Raw genomic sequence first — 19043 nt, forward strand, 5'->3', positions numbered from 1 at the left:
TATTTAGATCACGCAGGGGACGCACCATTAGATTCTCAGGGGTGCATGGGAGAATTGCTTTAAAATTATTTTAAGTTTGCATGTCCCTCATGGTACACCGTAGTTCAGGGACCGTGCTTTTAAAAAACCCGCCAGATCGCAATCAGGCCATTGACCTGTGTAGTGGTCATACGTTGCTCGCTCAACCATAACAGCATGACTGTCCCTAATAGCTACTCATTAATAGTGCGTTGCATCAGGTCATGGACTCTATTCAATAATTTTAATCCTTTCTTTGAGGTCAGAAAGATGAAAGGGAGACCTTGAAAAACAGATGCGTGGTTCTAGATAATATTTTATCATCCAAGCTGGTTATCTAGGATATTTCTAGGAGGCGACACTTATTAATTCATAACGCTCACATCTTTCTTCATCCAATGGACTTTGGAGAACTGCTGAGATAATAAGTGGATGTTACAATCTAATCGGTTAATCGGCATAGTTGATGATATCTGATTCTGATAATTCACTAGTAGCAGCAAAATTACAGCGCTTTGTATCCTCTGGTGCGCTATATAAATCTTATATGGATTAATGTTATTTATTTATTTTATAAATATTTCTTTTAAACATAATCTAATGTGATGCTCACTACATGTAGAAGGCCTGGTCTGCAAACGTTCATTTCATAAATCTAGTAAAGATAAAGCTTCATGTTTAGTGAAAATGAAATACCAAAGCTGGATATTATACAATCGTGATGCATTCCTTCTTGTTATGGACGACAAGTATTAACTTTGATATTATTATGGCAATATCCATTCCCTTCTCAATTGATTATGCTTTCTTTTCGAAAAATAAACCATGAGGTCTAGAGGCCATGATATAAACCTATATTCGGTATGCGGAAACCTTCCACGGTTAGGGCGGCGCTTGCACTCGCATATTCACTAAACTGCCGCCTCCTTCAACCTTTATCGAGGGGCGAGTTTGAGGTTTTATAGTCATACATGTAGGCCTACCATTTTTCACCCTTATGGCAGTCAACGTCAGCGCGTTGAAGCAGCTGTTTCGCTCGCGCATCTATGTGGCGTCGTAAGCGTGTGCATGTGTACACCAGCGCGCTGCAGCGCTTTGACCGAATGCTAGTAATTATTTGGCTGTGCCCAATTAAATGCTCACTGTACTGACATCACTATACTAGACTAAATCCTCCAAGTCCTTCAACATCTACGCACGGTCATCGGGTTGTGCTGAATAAGGCAACGTGAAGGATTGTGGGTAATAAAAGGCGCCGCAATTCTGGGTCTGGAAGGATTCAGGCTATCACTATACTACCACATCAGGATGAAAAATCGCATATCGCAAACCAGCCAAATTTGTCATAGGTTTGAATGCTAGTAGGAAAACCGTGAATATAGGGTCTCAAACTCTGAAACATCTGAGCAGAAACGTGTCCTTTTTCCTATTTTAAAGTGAGTCTGTAGCTGTCGCCATCTTTGGAATATAATACAACATTCTCTGGCCAAACATCGGGTTAAATGTAAGTAAATAGTTAAAATCGTCTAAATTCAATAATATCAAACAGCCACGGACATTAAGTCAAGGCTACATGAGAAGTTTGGTGTAGGTCACGCATTTCCTTGGTATAAAAAACAGCCAAAAGGATGTCAAAAATTCCCTCTTTTTTTTTTTTTGTTATTTATTACGAAACAGCATTTTCATAGGGCCTACGCTGGTTCTGTCAATTCTAGTTTAAAATCTGTTCGTCACATGCAGTCTGATTTGGTATCTATGTTATCATCAAAGTCTTGGGAATTAATGTGGACAGTTGTTTTGTTTAAAAAACGGATACTGTTTAAAATATCAGTATTTACGCGAGCGACATTTTGAGTGTGTAAAATGCATTGAAAATTGTCGGCTAAAGAGTGCATAAATTAAAATCGCGAACAGTAATAGCAACAATAACTATCTACATTCCAAGCGGAAACGCTTTTCATAAGCATACCCCACTTTTTCAGCAATCGCTGAAACCTAAATATGCAATTCCAGGCGATTTGTAAAAAATAGCGTCAGCATATTTTACTATGAATTTGGGACACCGAAACAAATGCTTGCATTGGTGCCAGACTTATTATAATGATACGATAATTAGGCCCCCAATAATGGCTTTCATTTTAACCGTTATTTATTAAACTGAGATTTTTACTTTTTGAGAAATTAATGAATTTATCGAAAAACTTTTCGGAGAACGCTACTTTAATGAACCCATGCCTTAACTAACATATCTAAACAACCAAAAATCAAATTTTTATAAAATAACTTGTAGCCTAGATATAAGAGTATAATCATGGGAAATTTCAATATCCTAGCACGTAAGACAACAGAGATGTGATGGTAGAGGTAGAACTTTTTGAATGACCCTCGTATATTTATAAAAAAAATTTAAAAAGAAAAATGTGATTTAAATCAAATTAAATGTGATTTAAATCGTGATTTAAATCAACGTGAGATAAATCAAGCAACCCTACTTGCAGAGTATGCTAGCACACAAAGATGTAAAAATGTTTTACAAATGTAATTTTCAGATTGTCTGATTTATTTAGAATGCATCATTTTAGAAGGCCTTTGACATTACTTGCATTCAGAGATATACATAAAGGCTTCCGGTAATGCGTGTGTTATTATCAATCTCCTCTTTGAGATACGTTACGAAAAATGCTTTAAATGTTGACCTTAAATTGAATTAAATGTTGTTCAGCAAATTGAAATGACTTTGAATTGAAATTGCATGATAAATATTATTACAGCCATGCTGTAAAATTTCCATATAAAGTAGATTTGTATATATTTTTTTCCACGAAATGTTAGTTTTCACTGTCAGATATGCCCCCCTTTGAATTTTGACCCAGGCAGATTAGGCAAAACAAAGACACTCGTTATTTAAAATACCAACGCATATAACGCCGATTCGTGTCACTCTGTCGGCCGTGACTCGGTTCGGTTTTGATATGTCGTTCTTGAACGCTGTGTACGTACTAGTACAGTGTTATCAGGTTATGGTCATCGCGTACGCGTTCGACTAATATTTTAATCGTAACCATGGTAACAAGTAAACGACTACTAGTATATCGACGTTTTTTTCCAAAATGTCAGGTTTTGTGACAACTGCAGCACCTAAAGATGTGCGTATTCCGTCGTTTTCCAAAAAGACCTAAATATTTATGTCTTTGAGATTAATGTATTTCTTCAATACGAAAAAGGTGCAAATTTTCATATAATGGAGGCTTTTCCTTTCTCGGGGGGGTAAAAATAACAATTTCGGGGGCAAAGACGAAAAAGAACTTCAGGTTGCATCATTTTGACACGGCGTTATCTGTGGGTTTCAATAAAGGGATTCAATACAGGGACTTTATTGTGTCAATATTGGCCTTATGCTTGTTCAGTGCTTATGGGACCATACCAGGCTCTCTCTGACATTACAAAATTATTCACAATTAAGTCAACGCTTTGCTCTTACCCCCTATCGAGGAACTAGAACTAGTTCTATGTTGGCCAGATCTGGGTGGATTTTGATGGGAACCGGTTCTTTTTCCCTTATCGTTTCCTTTACATTTTTCCTCTTTAATTTTTTGTCAGGGACGGGTATTTTCGCTTTCATTTTGGTTAGGGAATATTTTTCTCATTCATTATTGTCAGAGTGCAAAAAATCAGTATTTGTATGTTTGAATGCATATGCTACATTTGTTACCTGACGGTCGTAACTAACGAAACCTAATTGGCATGTAATTTGTTAATGTAAGCGTGAAACGACTAATTGACCATGGTGAATTACATAAGGCTTCTTAAAGGCCCACTGAATATGCATTTAATTTCCAACAAAATTCAACTAACTACCTGAACGTTACATTAACGTTACATTAGCCTTACGTATTAAATATACGGCGCATGTCAGGGGAGCATGGCCTAGTAGTGTTCCCAGCAAACACAAAAACGTTTTAAAAACGTTTTAAATAAGTTATATTTTGGGTTTGTTTATTTGTGTGTTTGTTGAACCCTTCGATTTTTTTCTAATAGAAAATATGTTTCATTTTGTTTGAAGTCCCGAGCCATGTTAGGGTGCTCAAATAGGAACAAGATATTTAATCTAAGTAAGCAGTTGGACAACCACATCTTAAAAACATTTTTATGGATATTATCCAATGCTACAACATGATGCTTACTAAACTTTTGGCTTCAGGTTTTGACCGTTTCTGACGTACCAAATCTGTATTCACTTTAACTAACATATCTAAACAACCAAAAATCACATTTTTATAAAAAATAACTTGTAGCCTAGATATAAGAGTATACTCATGGGAAATTTCAATATCCTAGCACGTAAGACAACAGGGATGTGATGGTGGAGGTAGAACTTTTTGAATGACCCTCGTATATTTATCATTTTTTTAATTGTGATCTAAATCAAATTAAATGTGATTTAAATCGCGATTTAAATCAACGTGAGATAAATCAAGCAACCCTACTTGCAGGGTATGCTAGCACACAAGGATGTAAAAAGGTTTTACAAATGTAATTTTCCAATTGTGTGATTTATTTAGAATGCATCATTATAGAAGGCATTTGACATTATTTGCATTGATCAGAGATATACATAAAGGCTTCCGGTAATGCGTGTGTTATTATCAATCTCCTCTTTGAGATACGTTACGAAAAATGCTTTAAATGTTGACCTTAAATTGAATTAAATGTTGTTCAGCAAATTGAAATGACTTTGAATTGAAATTGCATGATAAATATTATTAAAGCCATGCTGTAAAATTTCCATATAAAGTAGATTTGTATATATTTCTTTCCACGCAATGTTAGTTTTCACTGTCAGATATGCCCCCTTTGAATTTTGACACAGGCAGATTAGGCAAAACAAAGACACTCGTTATTTAAAATACCAGCGCATATGACGACGATGCGTGTCAATCTGTTCGGTTTTGATATGTCGTTCTCGAACAGTGTTATCAGGTTATGGTCATTGCGTACGCGTTCGACTAATATTTCAATCGTAACAATGTGCGCATTTTCATGAAATTGAGACTTTTCCACACACCTGTTCCTCCGAGCAGGATCAGCTCACTTTGTCGGGGGGGGTGAGGGAGCATGGCCTAGTAGTGTTTGCACTCAAGTATTGAGTGTATGGATTTCAATTGAAATAGCATAATTCTAGAACTTTTGTTACGTTTTATGTCCGTTGAAATTGAAAACAATTCTCCTTGACAACGTTATGTCCCAAACGAATTCTTTGCCTGTCCCAGACAAGTTCTACCGTCTGTCATGCAGCTAGAGGCAATATGTGACCCAGACCCAGACCCAGACGAGGAATCCCTATAAAGCTGACACATAAGAGGGTTCTATAAGTCCCAAAGATTGATATAAGGCTGCCATTCACTCGGTCGGACATCCGGGAACATTGTCCCCTTTGTCCATTTTGCACAAGCGCGCGCATAGCAACCAGCTCGAGAAACTGCACATTCGCACAATGGTTTTACAAGGCTATTTCCCCTTTGTGACGCCAGCCCGACCAAGAGAATGGAAAAGCCCCAAAACTATCGTTTAATATATTATTGGCCTTAACTCAAGAACCGCAGAACCTATGGAAATAGAAATGTAACCATCCCCCTCACCAAAGTATTATAAGCTCACCAGCAAACACGAAAACGTTTTAAATAAGTTATATTTTGGCTTTTGGTTTACATAAAAACGTTTTAATAACATTAAAATGTCGGGTTATATAAATGTCATGATAACGTTTTAAAACGTTTTGTATGAAAACACACTACAACAATATTTTTAAAATGTTTTCAAAAATGTTATTGTAAACTATTTTTGCAAACATTTTTACCAAATATTTTGTCAACACTTAAATAACATTATGTTAAAATATTTGCACTCAGGAAATACAGAAATGTTCTTTAAATGTTTTTTTCAAAACGTTTTAATAACATTTAAATGTCGGGTTATATAAAGGTCATGAAAACGTTTTTAAAACGTTATTGCAAATATTTTGGGCAAACATTTTTCGCAAAATATTTTTCAACCCCAAAATAACATTCCGTTTAGAATGTTTTGTATCAAGTTTTCAAAAATGTTTTTGGAATGTTATTAAAACGTTTCATACCCTCTATATAACCCGACATTTTAACGTTTTCTGAACAACCTTTTATAACCTTTTGCGAATGATGTCGAAAACGTTTTGTGTTTGCTGGGTCCCTGTATTTTTTTTAAATAGCAGAATAGTTACAGCCAAACAGCGGTTAATGTATCTGTAAACATGGTAAAAGATCAGGTAAATAAGTAGATGACCCACAATAACAGAACTGTTTGTTTATTTATTGAGTTTTGTTTGCTATATATAATTGACTATTATGCAATTATTGAAAGCACTTGTAATCATATTTAGAAGGTCGCCATTGATTTTGTGGACATTTTAAATGCGTCTATTAAAATCCATCCTTTAGAGATTTTTAAGAAACATGCATGGCAATACAGATACTGGTCGGTAATTAGAATATTTCTCTGGATATTCTTTTTTTTTTTTATAATTTGACTACTTTAGCGACTTTCATTTATTGCTTAAAGGAGGATTTCGTGATCCTAGCATCCTCTTTTTATGACAATTTTCAGTAGACATCCACGAAAAAAAGCTTATTCCCAAAATTTCAGTTGATTCTGATTTTGCGTTGCGAGTTATGCATGATTATGTGTATTACACTGCTCCATAGGCCACTGTTGTAATTTCGTTCTGGTATACCAGAACGAAATTCAAATTTGATGATATTTTTGCTAAACGAATTAATCTGCAAGAAATTTTTGGTACATAAACATTATGTAGCCAGAGGTTTCCAGTGGTATAAAAATCTCAACTTTTTTTAGAAAAGTGGGGGATGAGGCTGTGGATCACGAATTGCCCTTTTAAGATAGACCGATGGCTACTCTCTTTTCTTCCAGCTACTGTGTTGTTGTTGTTGTTGTTTGTTTTTTTGTTTTGGGGGGGGGGTAATCCATAAATTTGATACATTTTATAAATACAGGAATTATGTGTGATATTGTATTCTGTCCTTTACTTGCATAAGTAAAAGTAAATTGAATGTGTATTATAGTCGTAAAGTTGTTGTCTAGGGCGTACCAGATTTTAATTGTCATTTATTGTTATTTTGTGATGTTAATGACAAATACAAGCAAACAAAGCAAAAGAAATATTAAATCGCTGTAAAATATACCGTGTGTCAAAAGTCTGTTCCTCCCCCATAGGAAAAAACCATTTTAACATGCTTTAAATTAAACTTACACAATTAATTTGATATTAATTTGTTACTGGTTATTGTTTTGGATTAATATAAATGTCACTTAGCAATTTATTTGAAGTTGTTGTCTTTCTATGGTCGATAACCTCCAAAAGTCTGCAAACCTCGGTTATTATTGTTTTTCCATTGAAAATCAAGGTTTGCAGACATTTAAATCTGCCATAACATACAAAATTAGCTCTAAAATTCTAGAACAACGGCCGACATATTTTTTTCGCTGCACTGAGCCTTAAGGTTCATTGCAGCTAGTAGCACAAAGGCAATTAAACAGAGGGGGTACTTCCATATTGAGATTAGCTCCTGGAGAAGTCGGAATATAGGGCGGAACGGACTTTCGACACACGGTATATTTGACCAAGTTCATTAGTGAGCCAGTCTGATGAAACCACTAGTGTAGTGGTGAAACGTCACTAAAACGTGAGTAAATCAAAATCGTTTTAAGTTGGAATTGTTCATAACGAACAAAAAGTAACCGCTGTAAAATAAAGTTTTCTGTGTCCTCTGTTTTAGCACATGTGACGACTGCATTGATAAATTTGACGTGTACAAAGTTGAGACGGTGGGTGACGCGTATATGGTAGCCTCCGGTGTACCAGAGCCTTCAGATGCACATGCATGGGAGATAGCCACAATGGCAGTTGAACTCCTCGGTGCTACAGAAACATTAACTGTGCCTCATTCACCAGATGAGAAGATCAAACTAAGGATTGGGATACATACAGGTACGTGCAATAAATGTGATACTGTGGGTGTTTTGAATATGAATTACGTTATAGTCTACCAAGATAATTGGTCCTATTTTACCAACGAGATTGCAACAGTTGCATTTAAATTATTATGGGTGACAGAAACAGTGACTGACCCTTACCAGATAAAAAGACCAAAGTAAAGGATTGACACACATACGGATACTCTTAATTATTGACACCAAAATATTTGTGGCAAAATCTCAAAGTGGAAACCATATTTAAACTGTGGAAATGAGGCATACCAACGTAGTATTATATTTTCATTGAATTGAAAGACGAAAATTCAGAATTGCCAAAAGATTTGCTTCTTGTATAATGGTAAAAAGTGGGCACCCTAATGCTGGTTTCATACTTTCCTGCCACTTGTCGCTTAGCCGCAGTGAAGATGATTTTGCTTCACTGCGCAGTCGCACCAGAAACGCTAGCAGTGACCAGCGGCAATCCGATATATCGATCACTCCACCGCTTTGCCCAAGCAATTCGTTATCGTAGTCCTGACGTCATATCGGTGACCTCGGAGCGTTACCATAACGACTGGATCTCGCTTTCATGCACAGCCAAATTGCCGTATCAATGTATGGAATCATGCAGCATTTCGCCGAAAACAACACAAAAACTGTTAGACGAGGAAAAATTGACGTGATTTCTATGATGTTATTTTTTCCTACATTGATCCTGAATGTGGCAAAATAACAAGCAAAAGTAAAAGCAAGCCAAAACCCAAAAGAACGATAAGATGTGTATCAATGTTTCGCCGTGTTCATCGACTCGGCACTCGTCGAATTCGCAGGGATTCCTGCATGCCGTGTGTAGTTTAACTTGTCAGCATGCAGTAGCATGTAAATAATTATATAAATAAATTAATAAGTTAATAAGTAAATAAATGAATAAATGATTGAATACATTAATAAGTGAATCCATAAATCAATCAATCAATCAATATATAAATAAAAATTGTATTCAAAAAGGTAAGATCATTTTCATTACCGGTAATTAATATAATATAATAAATGGTATTTAGCACATATTTTCATTCGTTGTATCAGTTCAAAACAGCCAACAAATTTATCAAGATGTATTTTAAAGATAAATGTTGCACACATTTTAAGATATTTAAATTAAATCAATTTATTAACCGTCGTGATTGGCCACAATTCATTGCTAACGGGCCAACCACACGCATGGTACGCAAGCCAGTCGGCATACGTCATCGGGGAATTCCCCTGTCCTGCCTCTCACTGTGGCGGGCGGTATGGCGTCTTCGACCGTAATTTTTATCAAAATTATTAATTACCAGTCATATTTAAGACCTGTAACCTCATGATTTCAAAGGAAAAACATCTTGCAAAAGCTGGCAAGGCAGTGAAACAAATAAGAAACGGATAAAACTTGACTTTCGAACAGATGAACATCAACGGTGTTTTGGTGAGTCGATATTACGAATTCTACATACAAACCAATGGCGATTCTCTGATCGAGTCATCAAAACCCACATTTATATACTCTGGTTTGCCGTGACTTGGGAAACGAAATAATATGCAATCACAGCGTTTACTAGTGTGGGAATATTCTATGGATAACATCAGCCCATGTTGGGCTTTTAATCGGGATTCTAAAATGTTGAATTTACAGGTGATTTATTGACCGTCTCGTGTCGTTTTGTTCAGTACAGCGTATAGTGTTGCTATGCAAACGGCGTGATCCATCACCAAGGAAGTAGCTGTGACTTCGGCAGGAAGTGACGTCCAGTGGCGTAGCTAGGGGTGGGCAGGGTGGGCGACTCGCCCACCCTGGGAAAATCGGGGGGGGGAATTTTGGAGGGACAAGGGAAAAAAGGAGGGAGGAAAGGGGAAAAGAAAAAAGAATAGCCTAAGGGAAAAGGAAGAGGAATGGGGAAAAGAAAGGGTCAAGAGGGAAGGAAAAGCAAAAGAGAGGAAACAAGAATAAATAAAAAAGAGGGAAATGAAAAAACAAAAGGGAAGCCTAAGAGGGAGGGGGAAGGAATAGGGAAAGGGGAATGAAAGAGGGAAAAAATAGGTAAAGAAAAGAACTTGCATGTTTATTGTGGGGAAGCAATTCATGCACAAGGGGAAGGAGTGTAAAGGGGAAGAAATGGAAGAATATGAAGAAGAAAGGAAATTTAAGGGAGGGAACGGGAGGCGATTTGAGGGGGAAGTAATTCAAGTGAGTGTAATGGAAGGGGGAAGGAATGAGAAAAAGGGGAAGAAATTGATGAATATGAAAGAAGACGGAAAGAGGGGGAACTTAATAAATTAGTAAAGGGTCAAGAGGGAAGGAAAAGCAACAGAGAGGAAGTAATTTAGAGGGAAGCAATTTAATGGGAGGGAAGGATTGAGAGAAATGGGAAGACATTGAAGAAAAAAACCTTACAAATGTATGCAAGGAGGCTTCTCCTCAAGGTATAAAAATGCCCAGAACCCTAATGCGGGCCCCTGGACCCCACGCCAGCTCCGCTCGTTCGCTTTGATCTATTTCTTAATGAACTTGGGGAAGTTTTGGAGCCTTGCCCACCCTGGCAGAGAGGGTTAGCTACGCCCCTGGTGACGTCGGACTACGATAGCGAATAGTGGCTTTCAGAGTCATGCCGCTGCCGCTCAGCGATGTGCCGCTGCGCTTGCAGACAAGTACAAGCGGCATGATGAAGTGTCACGCCGCTCAGCGGCAAGCGGCAGAAAGTATGAAACCAGCGTTAATCACTTAAGTAACAGATGAGAAGAAATAATGCTTATGAGGAATAAGCATTATAATTCACTATGCATTATTATAATTCACTATGCATGTAGAAATCAATGAATAAGTTTGAAATGAACGGATTCCCCGTCTGGGTCATTTCCGCTGGCTGAATGACAAACTGGTAGACCTTGTCATCACGGGGACGTGGGCAGACAAAAAATTCGTTTGGGTCACAAAATTGCCAGCAAGAATTGATTTAAACATACATACGTAAAAAAGTTCTAAAATTGTGCTATTTCAATCAAAATCCAATTCCTGGAAAACATTACCTTAATATACCACACAGGGGTGTATTTTTCAAAAGGAGTTACCAGTTCAGGTAACTTCATTCCCTGTGTGGGAAATTATTTTCCATATGTCATTATTTTCCATAGATTATTTTCCATATGTCGATATTTTCCATAGATTATTTTCCATCATTTTCCATGTCTTCCATATGGAGTGTATTGATTTTGAATAGCCCATTCTGCTTTTACTCGTCAATGGGATCTGTAATTCTAACAAAATACCGGCCGAGTATACAGCAACAATTGTTGACATTGCCCACAATAATAAAAATATATATCAATCGCTAGGCGGGTGAAAACTCTTGAATTCTTACCCATCCGACTGTTAAAGAGCAGCCATGGCTGAAATGTAATAGGCAGGCTACATGTATTTAAAAAAACATAGCTAAATAGTGTTAAGTTTTACAGAGAAAATATTGGGCGGAAATTGCTTTGTTTTTGTAATATCTTATATCACCTTTTGTTTCAAGGTGCGTGTGCTGCTGGTGTGGTTGGACTCAAAATGCCTCGATATTGCCTCTTTGGTGACACAGTGAACACAGCTTCTCGAATGGAAACCATGGGAACGGGTTAGTAACAAAACACATTGGGTGTATTATAATTTTTAAAGACATTTGGGTGTATTTTGGAAACATTTGGGTATATTTTGGAGACGTTTGGGTGTATTTACACCGAACATTTTATAAACAATAAATCTCCTGGTGCTTCTTGTACGTACACACAGAATGTACAATTCGTTGGAAATTATTTTCTCTAAATGAGCATAATTATTAAGCCATTGTTCCAAAGAGCTATAATTTAGAGTTAATAAGTCTAAAAATAGTGTCATTATATTCTATTGTGCTGGTGTTACAGCCCATTCCTTTTTGCGCGAACAATCTGGTCGTCTCAGCTGTCTCAGTTCTTTTAGACATTAATTAGTCTAGTACAGACTCCCAAAAGACACTCCAGCACGTCAAGGCCCAGCTCAGTGTGTGGCGGCCAAAAGCGACGTGAGTGGCGCAAATCCAAAAAAGAAGTAGACACAGAAACTGTGACACAATATATTGTACTCATCTACACATGGCAGTTATACGTGGCAGCTATTGCACTTACCCACTTCTGTCACTGCGCAGTCGATGTGTGAAATATTGTAATATACAACATTTGTTTTGTAAATATCAATACCAGATTTGTGTGAGCCAGAGTGGGCCGGACCCACTAGAGTGAAGCTGGTTTGTGCACTCAAACCTAAGGACATTCTAATCACCTCCTTGATCTAGAGATTTCCTTTAAAGTTGCCACATTCTAGTTCACCACAGACAAACATACCTTGCACACGTCGTCTAGCTGATAACAGACATGGCAGAGTTTTATTGAAAAAATCCAACCTTGAACATTTCCTTCATGGTGTGGCTGGACAAGATCATGAGATGGGCAATGCTCTTTAACATTATAACTTTTCCCCTGCCAACATTTTTAAAAATCAATCGAGTCGCTGGTTTAATGATTTTCTAATGTAATCTATAAAGTCTACTAAATGGTAACCGTAAGAACAGGATGCAGCTGCTTTTACTTTCAATTTTGTTGTTTGTACCATTTTCAGCTCGTAAAATTCATATAAGTGAAGATACGAAGAAAGCGTTAGAATGTGAACGTACATGTAACCTAGGAAGATGCATTATAACACCTAGAGGAGAGATCCAAGTCAAGGTAACGTATTCAACACAACACAAAAAGAAAGTCCTCACTTATGTAACCGGCTATAAATCTAAACCTGCTCATGTTGTGACGACTTAAAGTCATATTATAACATTTGCTGAGGAGGACGCCCTCACTGACTTTTTAAAAATTCCTTTTTTACACGATTAAATTGTACTTTATTAAACCAATATATCCTGCAAAAATCAAGACGATGTAGATTTCACATCTGGAATGTAATGTATGTGATGTCATTGCTGCTCTTCTAAATTCTTTTTTAAAATATCCGCCCAGACCAAGGTGGGCTGTTCGCGGGTAAGCCATACATAGAAATCCAATCTCTTTGTTTCTCTTTCTCCCTCCCCCCCCCCCACTCCCCATACACCCCCCCCCAACACCCCCACCTTCTCGATTTACTCAATTCTCATTTTTTTTATCGGTAGTCTTAGCTTCAATCGATGCCCCTCCAATTTAATTTGGATAGATATGTATTACATCACTCGAAGTCTATTCTTTTGAAATCTCGGGAGGTTCTATATTTAAGGATAAGGATTATTTGTAGATCGAAACTAGGCTTTCAAATGTAGATTGACAAATCAAAGCGATTCTGTGGTCACACGATTATATAACAATTTCAACTGAAATGAAAACCGAAAATGCAAAAAATTACAAAAAATGTGACCCGTTCTGACAAAACCAGGAACAAGTTGCATTTTTGACCTTTCATGATTTGAATACAAATGAAAGCACGGGAAAATAAACTTCAAAATTATACCAAAATTAAATACATAGCATCAATACTTTTCAAGATATGGATAGTTTTGTAAATGATACCTTGATATCACAAATTATTAATCCCGGTATTTTTTATTCAATCGAATCGCACAAGGTTTTCCATGCGTATGAAAGTTAACAAACTACCGACCAATGTTTGTAGTGGATCTTTTACAAATTACTGAAAAGAATAATAAATCCACATCAAGACTGCTGGCATGATTGAAGGAAATGCCGTTTTGTAAATTTTAATAAGGGAACACTAGGGGTTTATTAGAAGCTGCCAATCACATTCAGAAATTACAAAAACCAAAACAAACTCAGACCCCGGGACTCGGACACTTGAACTGACCCATTGTACATTGTATACTTCGGCAATTGTGTTTGTGAGCTAATTTAATGTGTAAAAAGGTCATCTTTAGCTGGTTAATAAAAAGGTATGAATGATGTGTTATTTTTTGTTATTAATTACTGATTGATTAATTAATAGCATCGGCGTAGTTGTCTTTCTGACAGTGGGGGATGTGGTTAGGAAAAAATTCTTGAAGTATAGTGAATGCAGCCCCTTTTGACGACAGAATAAATGAAAAAAAATGGCACTTTTTAGGCTAATATGCCAAAACATGAGGTTAATTTGGTGAGAAACGGGCGTCAAAGTGGAAGGTGAGGTGATTGTATGGACCAATCCCTATCAAAATCCCCATCCCCCGGGATCTACGCCTATGATTTATAGGTCGATCAATCGATTGAATGATCACTTGATCGATTGAAATATTATAAGTGGTTAATTGACTAATTGATTTAATTCCTGATCGATGAATTGATTGATTGATTGATTGATTGATTAATTGATTGATTATATTTTGCAGGGCAAAGGAACCATGTCTACCTATTGGCTTGATGGGATAGTACACGCGGTTACAAAGCGACGTGTGGCGTGGACGCGGAAGACGAATAGTACGCATACGGTGAACGCCTTACCTCAGCATAGATCGTATTCCATGATCGATATAAAGGAAGATACCGATCGATTAGATAATACTTTTCGTGAATCATTTGATAGCGCCCATGTTTAATTTTGGTCCTTGTTTACCCTTACAATCCCCTGGATTTCATACCAAGAACCCTTTGCTGTTCTAATTTATACCAATAATGGATATTAATGTGTCTCTATAATAGTTGATGAGTAATATAATATGGCTCAAATGGGCTATTCCGGTTGAAATCCACACTACCCCTGTGGAAGATTTTGGGAATATCTTCCACAGAGGGAGTATGTTTTTCAAATGTAATTGGTCAGGCTTACTCATTTTGAAACCCATACTCCCTCTGTAATATGTCTTTTCTTATAATATATTCCAAAAATGGAGTGAGTATTTCAAATTGAAGTTACCCAATTGTATATGCTGTGTTCAAAACACATTCTCCCTCTGTTAGCTAAATCTTCCACAGGGGTACTGTGGTTATAGAGGCCTTGCATGTGACGTATCATCCCGTACATATGGCGGACTACTCAAATGCATTCAACAAAAGCATGATTGCAATCTACCGTGACAGTTCGTCTCACACACATAACCCTGCACTACGATCAAATATAGTCCAGTCAAAGTGGGTTTTGACTCACCACTAATTGCAACAGAATTTTTTTCACTGCTATGAATGTCAGAGATGTCCCCTGAACAGCATACAAAAAGTATACTAAAATATACTTGGTAGAAAGATAGTTTTTTGAATGGACTGCACTCCGCCATAACTACGGTGAAGGACACCGGCTCAAATCCTTTGCTTGGAGCCAATCGATAATTTCATGCAGGGCCTCTATTAATTGGAATTGCCCAATTAAATAAATAAATAAATAAATAAATAAATAAATAAATAAATAAATAAATAAATAAATAAATAAATAAATAAATAAATAAATAAATAAATAAATAAATAAATAAATAAATAAATAAACGAAAGAAAGAAAGTTCCAAACATTCTATTATAATTTTCTGCTATACACGCAAAGGAGATGTGCTTTTAATATACGCGCCTAATCAATAACTGGTCTTTACTCCATTGTCAAACAGTGCTACTGTGTTCCCTGTAGGATTATGTAGATTATGTAATGACCAGGTCCTATATCACTCACTCAGTTTTAAACTTTAGCAGATCGCAGTACCCAATCAAATCTAACAAGGTAAGTCATTAGCCGGCTTGATGATTGGTAGAGCATTACCAAATGGCCCATAAGTTGTGTTACGTAGGCCCTTTGTCCCAGCTATGGGCCAAATAGCTGAGGTAGTTCACTACCTCAGGCGTACAGGAGAGAGTAGGCCTATCCAGTAAACGGCAAGAGAACGTAGTGATAAGACTTCATCATACCGACCAGTGAACAAAATCAAGGTGTCCTGGAACCTGTACTATTTCTTGTTTTCTTTGATTGGAGACAGAGAACACAAATGTGAAGGGCGAGAAAGACGTCTTGTATGTATATTTTTCTGTTACAAATTTCTGTTAAGAAAGCGCTATATCAGGAACCGAAAAACTATGAAGGCGAACAGTTATTGGCTACTAGTTCTAATTATGACATAATGGTTGTTTTTTTATTTTGGATAATTTGAAAATAATGGATATAATCTTAATTCTTTTGCGGTCGGTATTACTGTGTCATGTGTGTGATGCTATCAAGCAAAATCAGTCGGAACTCGGCAATCCTAGTTTTGAGATATGGGCCAAATAAATATATGTGTATAGGGACAATCAAAATTTACTTCTTTTTTTTCAAAAATGAAAGGAAAAACATTTCTTTGTTGACATATTTCTTGTTATACAAATCTAATAAAAATTAACTCACAATTTAGTGACGTTTCAAAAGTACACTAGTGGTTCCTTCAGACTGACAACTCATCACCTCTGACTGCTTCCTTTTATAGGCAATAGGAACCGCTATAGAGGGCGTGATGAGTGGGTCAAATATGTTGTTGAGTAACTAGGCCCCCTCGTCCTTGTTTACAGTGTCTTTTTTCCTTTTCGGCGTATCCAGATGGCTTCTTGCAGCCATCTAGTGGTCTTGTCAGCTTCTCTATCGATGACTTTTGAGTCCTCCCAAATGATGGAATGATTTGTAGAGGCAACATGATCGGTGATAGCTGACTTATGAATATCTGTGATAGATGACTTGCGGCTGGCTCGTGTGTAGGGCTTAGTTTCAAAAATCCACCTCTTTTTGATGTTGTTTGAGGCGAACGCCGAATGGACGGCCGGTTTCTCCGATGTAAGTGCCAGCAGAGGATTTCATAGATCGCCTCTGCTGCTTATCTGGCTGCAGTTATCCAGGTTGGTCAATCAAAAAAGTCAAACAAAATAGAGCCACTCCAAAAACAAAGTCTACCTCAAAGAATGAAGATAACAGTGAAAAGTCCAAAGGCATATTGGTAGTTCCCTATATGGAGGGACTATCTGAGTGAGTTTCAAGAGTTTTCAAAAAACATGGATTTTCTACTGCTATGAAACTCCACCGTACCATCCGCAGTATGCTTGTTCAACCGAAGGACAAACTTCTCCCGCAACAAAGGAAGCAGTCAGATGTGATTGCCAGTCTGAAGAAACCACTAGTGTAGTGGTGAAAGTCACTATAATGTGAGTTTAACATCTTCATTTTTATTGGATTTGTATAAAAAGAAATATGTCTACAGTGAAATCTAACAATCCAAATGAACTTGCTCAAAGAAAAAAACGAATGTTGTACCTCTCGCTCATGTAGGTGCTTTCACGTGACTTTCGTTTGATCACTTATTGACAGTAGCCTGCCTATTATAGCGTTAATACGCTGTCAGGCCAGTTACCGATTTAATGGCGGAAGCCCTTTGTCCCATACAAAAAGTACCTCTCGATGAATAGTGTGTCGGTAAATCAAATCGGCACAAAGGAACAATGCGTTATATAATCTATTGCCACTCTACGTTTATTAAAAGCTCTTTGGATATAAGACCCCCCCCCCCCTTAATCCCGGCCCTTAGTAAACCGTGCAACCACAAATACCTCAGTAGAGTTGAAGATGTACCAAAAAATCGGGTCTTCACAGTGGCGTAGCGTGACTCATCCTAGGGGGGCACCGACCATATATTGTTAAATCTACATCATAATTATGCAAAATTTGGAAATAAAAGAATCGGGCGTTTTTATTTTAGGGCTGATTTTTTATAACGGCTCTTTACATGTAGCTCTATGGAGAGAGTGTCCGTTGAGGAGGCTGTTACCTCCATTCTAGTAACATAAAGCGATTTAAAGAAAACGACAGTTGCTATTTTTCTGAAATTTTCAGAGTATGTAGTATGAACATGTAGAAATATAATTAAGTAGTTGTCCTACCTGCTCTTCTCCGAAGAAAAAAAATCCTATACCTCAATGATGATGAAACTTTGGCGTGGACCCATTTATTAAACTATATAATATAGCTGATAGTTACCATGCTGTAATTTATAAGCTACGTTTTCATCTATGAGCATTGGTGATTTTCCCATCAAGAAAATACTGATTGTTAGCGTTTTCTTCTTCTTTTGAAAAACAGATTAAAAGTACATTATGTGATGCGATCAGGCAAAATCAGTCAGAACTGGGAACTGAGATTTTGAGATATAGCCACAAAAAGGAAATGTTTCCTGCAGTTGAACCTTATCATATAAAAAGGCAACGTGTGAAGACCACTGAGAAGGGAGATTGTAGGTACTTTTTCATTCTTGACCAGTATTGGTGAGGTTATAACCAGCAGAAAACGTAATATTCACAATTGAAACTCCACCATGTTTTATGGTAGCTACCATAGTGTAGAGCAGTGGCTTTCATTGAGTTGAACATTTATTAGTGATGTCTCTAATGGATGTCACTGTTGTATGAAAGCCACTTTGATGTTTTATTAATAAGTACATCAGTGTTATCCTGAATGTTTCTTTTGAGAGAAAATAAATAAGATGACACGTATTTATCAATGCTAATTATTTTACTTAAACTGATTGTGATGTGTGTGTTATAATTATTATAGATTGTTCTGTTAAAATTGTAAGTATATAGGTCCATAATAGGCATATCTAAGAGACTTGCAAATCCATTTAATTTTGCCAATGATCTATATGCATGTAAAGTAAGAATACTTGCTAGTTTCTGTTTCATCGTGACTTGCATTTGGGCACTTTTTCCCTATTTTACCAGAATTAGGTGTGCTGAAAATTGCACTCCTTAAGACCATTTTAGGTGTGTGATGGTGTGTTATTGCACTCAAATACCTCAAAAGACAAGGCCTGCATTTCTTACAACTCATCACATCATCATGTAATGGACTCATTTCATATATCCATTCTGAGTCTCTTGACTCACTTCATGTATGAAGTGTTTCATTATACGGACAAAATTAATGACTCATTCAAGTGACATAAACTGAGTCATATGACTCATCTGTAAAATTCTAGCAAGTCATGAAG

The 19043-nt window shown here is 36.9% G+C and overlaps 1 protein-coding gene across 1 annotated transcript in view; it reads left to right on the forward strand.

The window, feature by feature from the left end:
- Positions 1–14657, forward strand: part of LOC140144117 (uncharacterized) — a 48186-nt gene extending 33529 nt beyond the window's left edge. The window contains exons 2-5 of the mRNA XM_072165955.1: positions 7848–8059; positions 11598–11696; positions 12713–12819; positions 14451–14657. Of these exons, the coding sequence (XP_072022056.1) occupies positions 7848–8059; positions 11598–11696; positions 12713–12819; positions 14451–14657 (625 nt within the window). The remainder of the gene's footprint in view (positions 1–7847; positions 8060–11597; positions 11697–12712; positions 12820–14450) is intronic.
- Positions 14658–19043: the final 4386 nt, after the last annotated feature.

This window comes from Amphiura filiformis, chromosome 2 (genome assembly GCF_039555335.1).
Source record: "Amphiura filiformis chromosome 2, Afil_fr2py, whole genome shotgun sequence".
Taxonomy (NCBI): Eukaryota; Metazoa; Echinodermata; class Ophiuroidea; order Amphilepidida; family Amphiuridae; genus Amphiura; species Amphiura filiformis.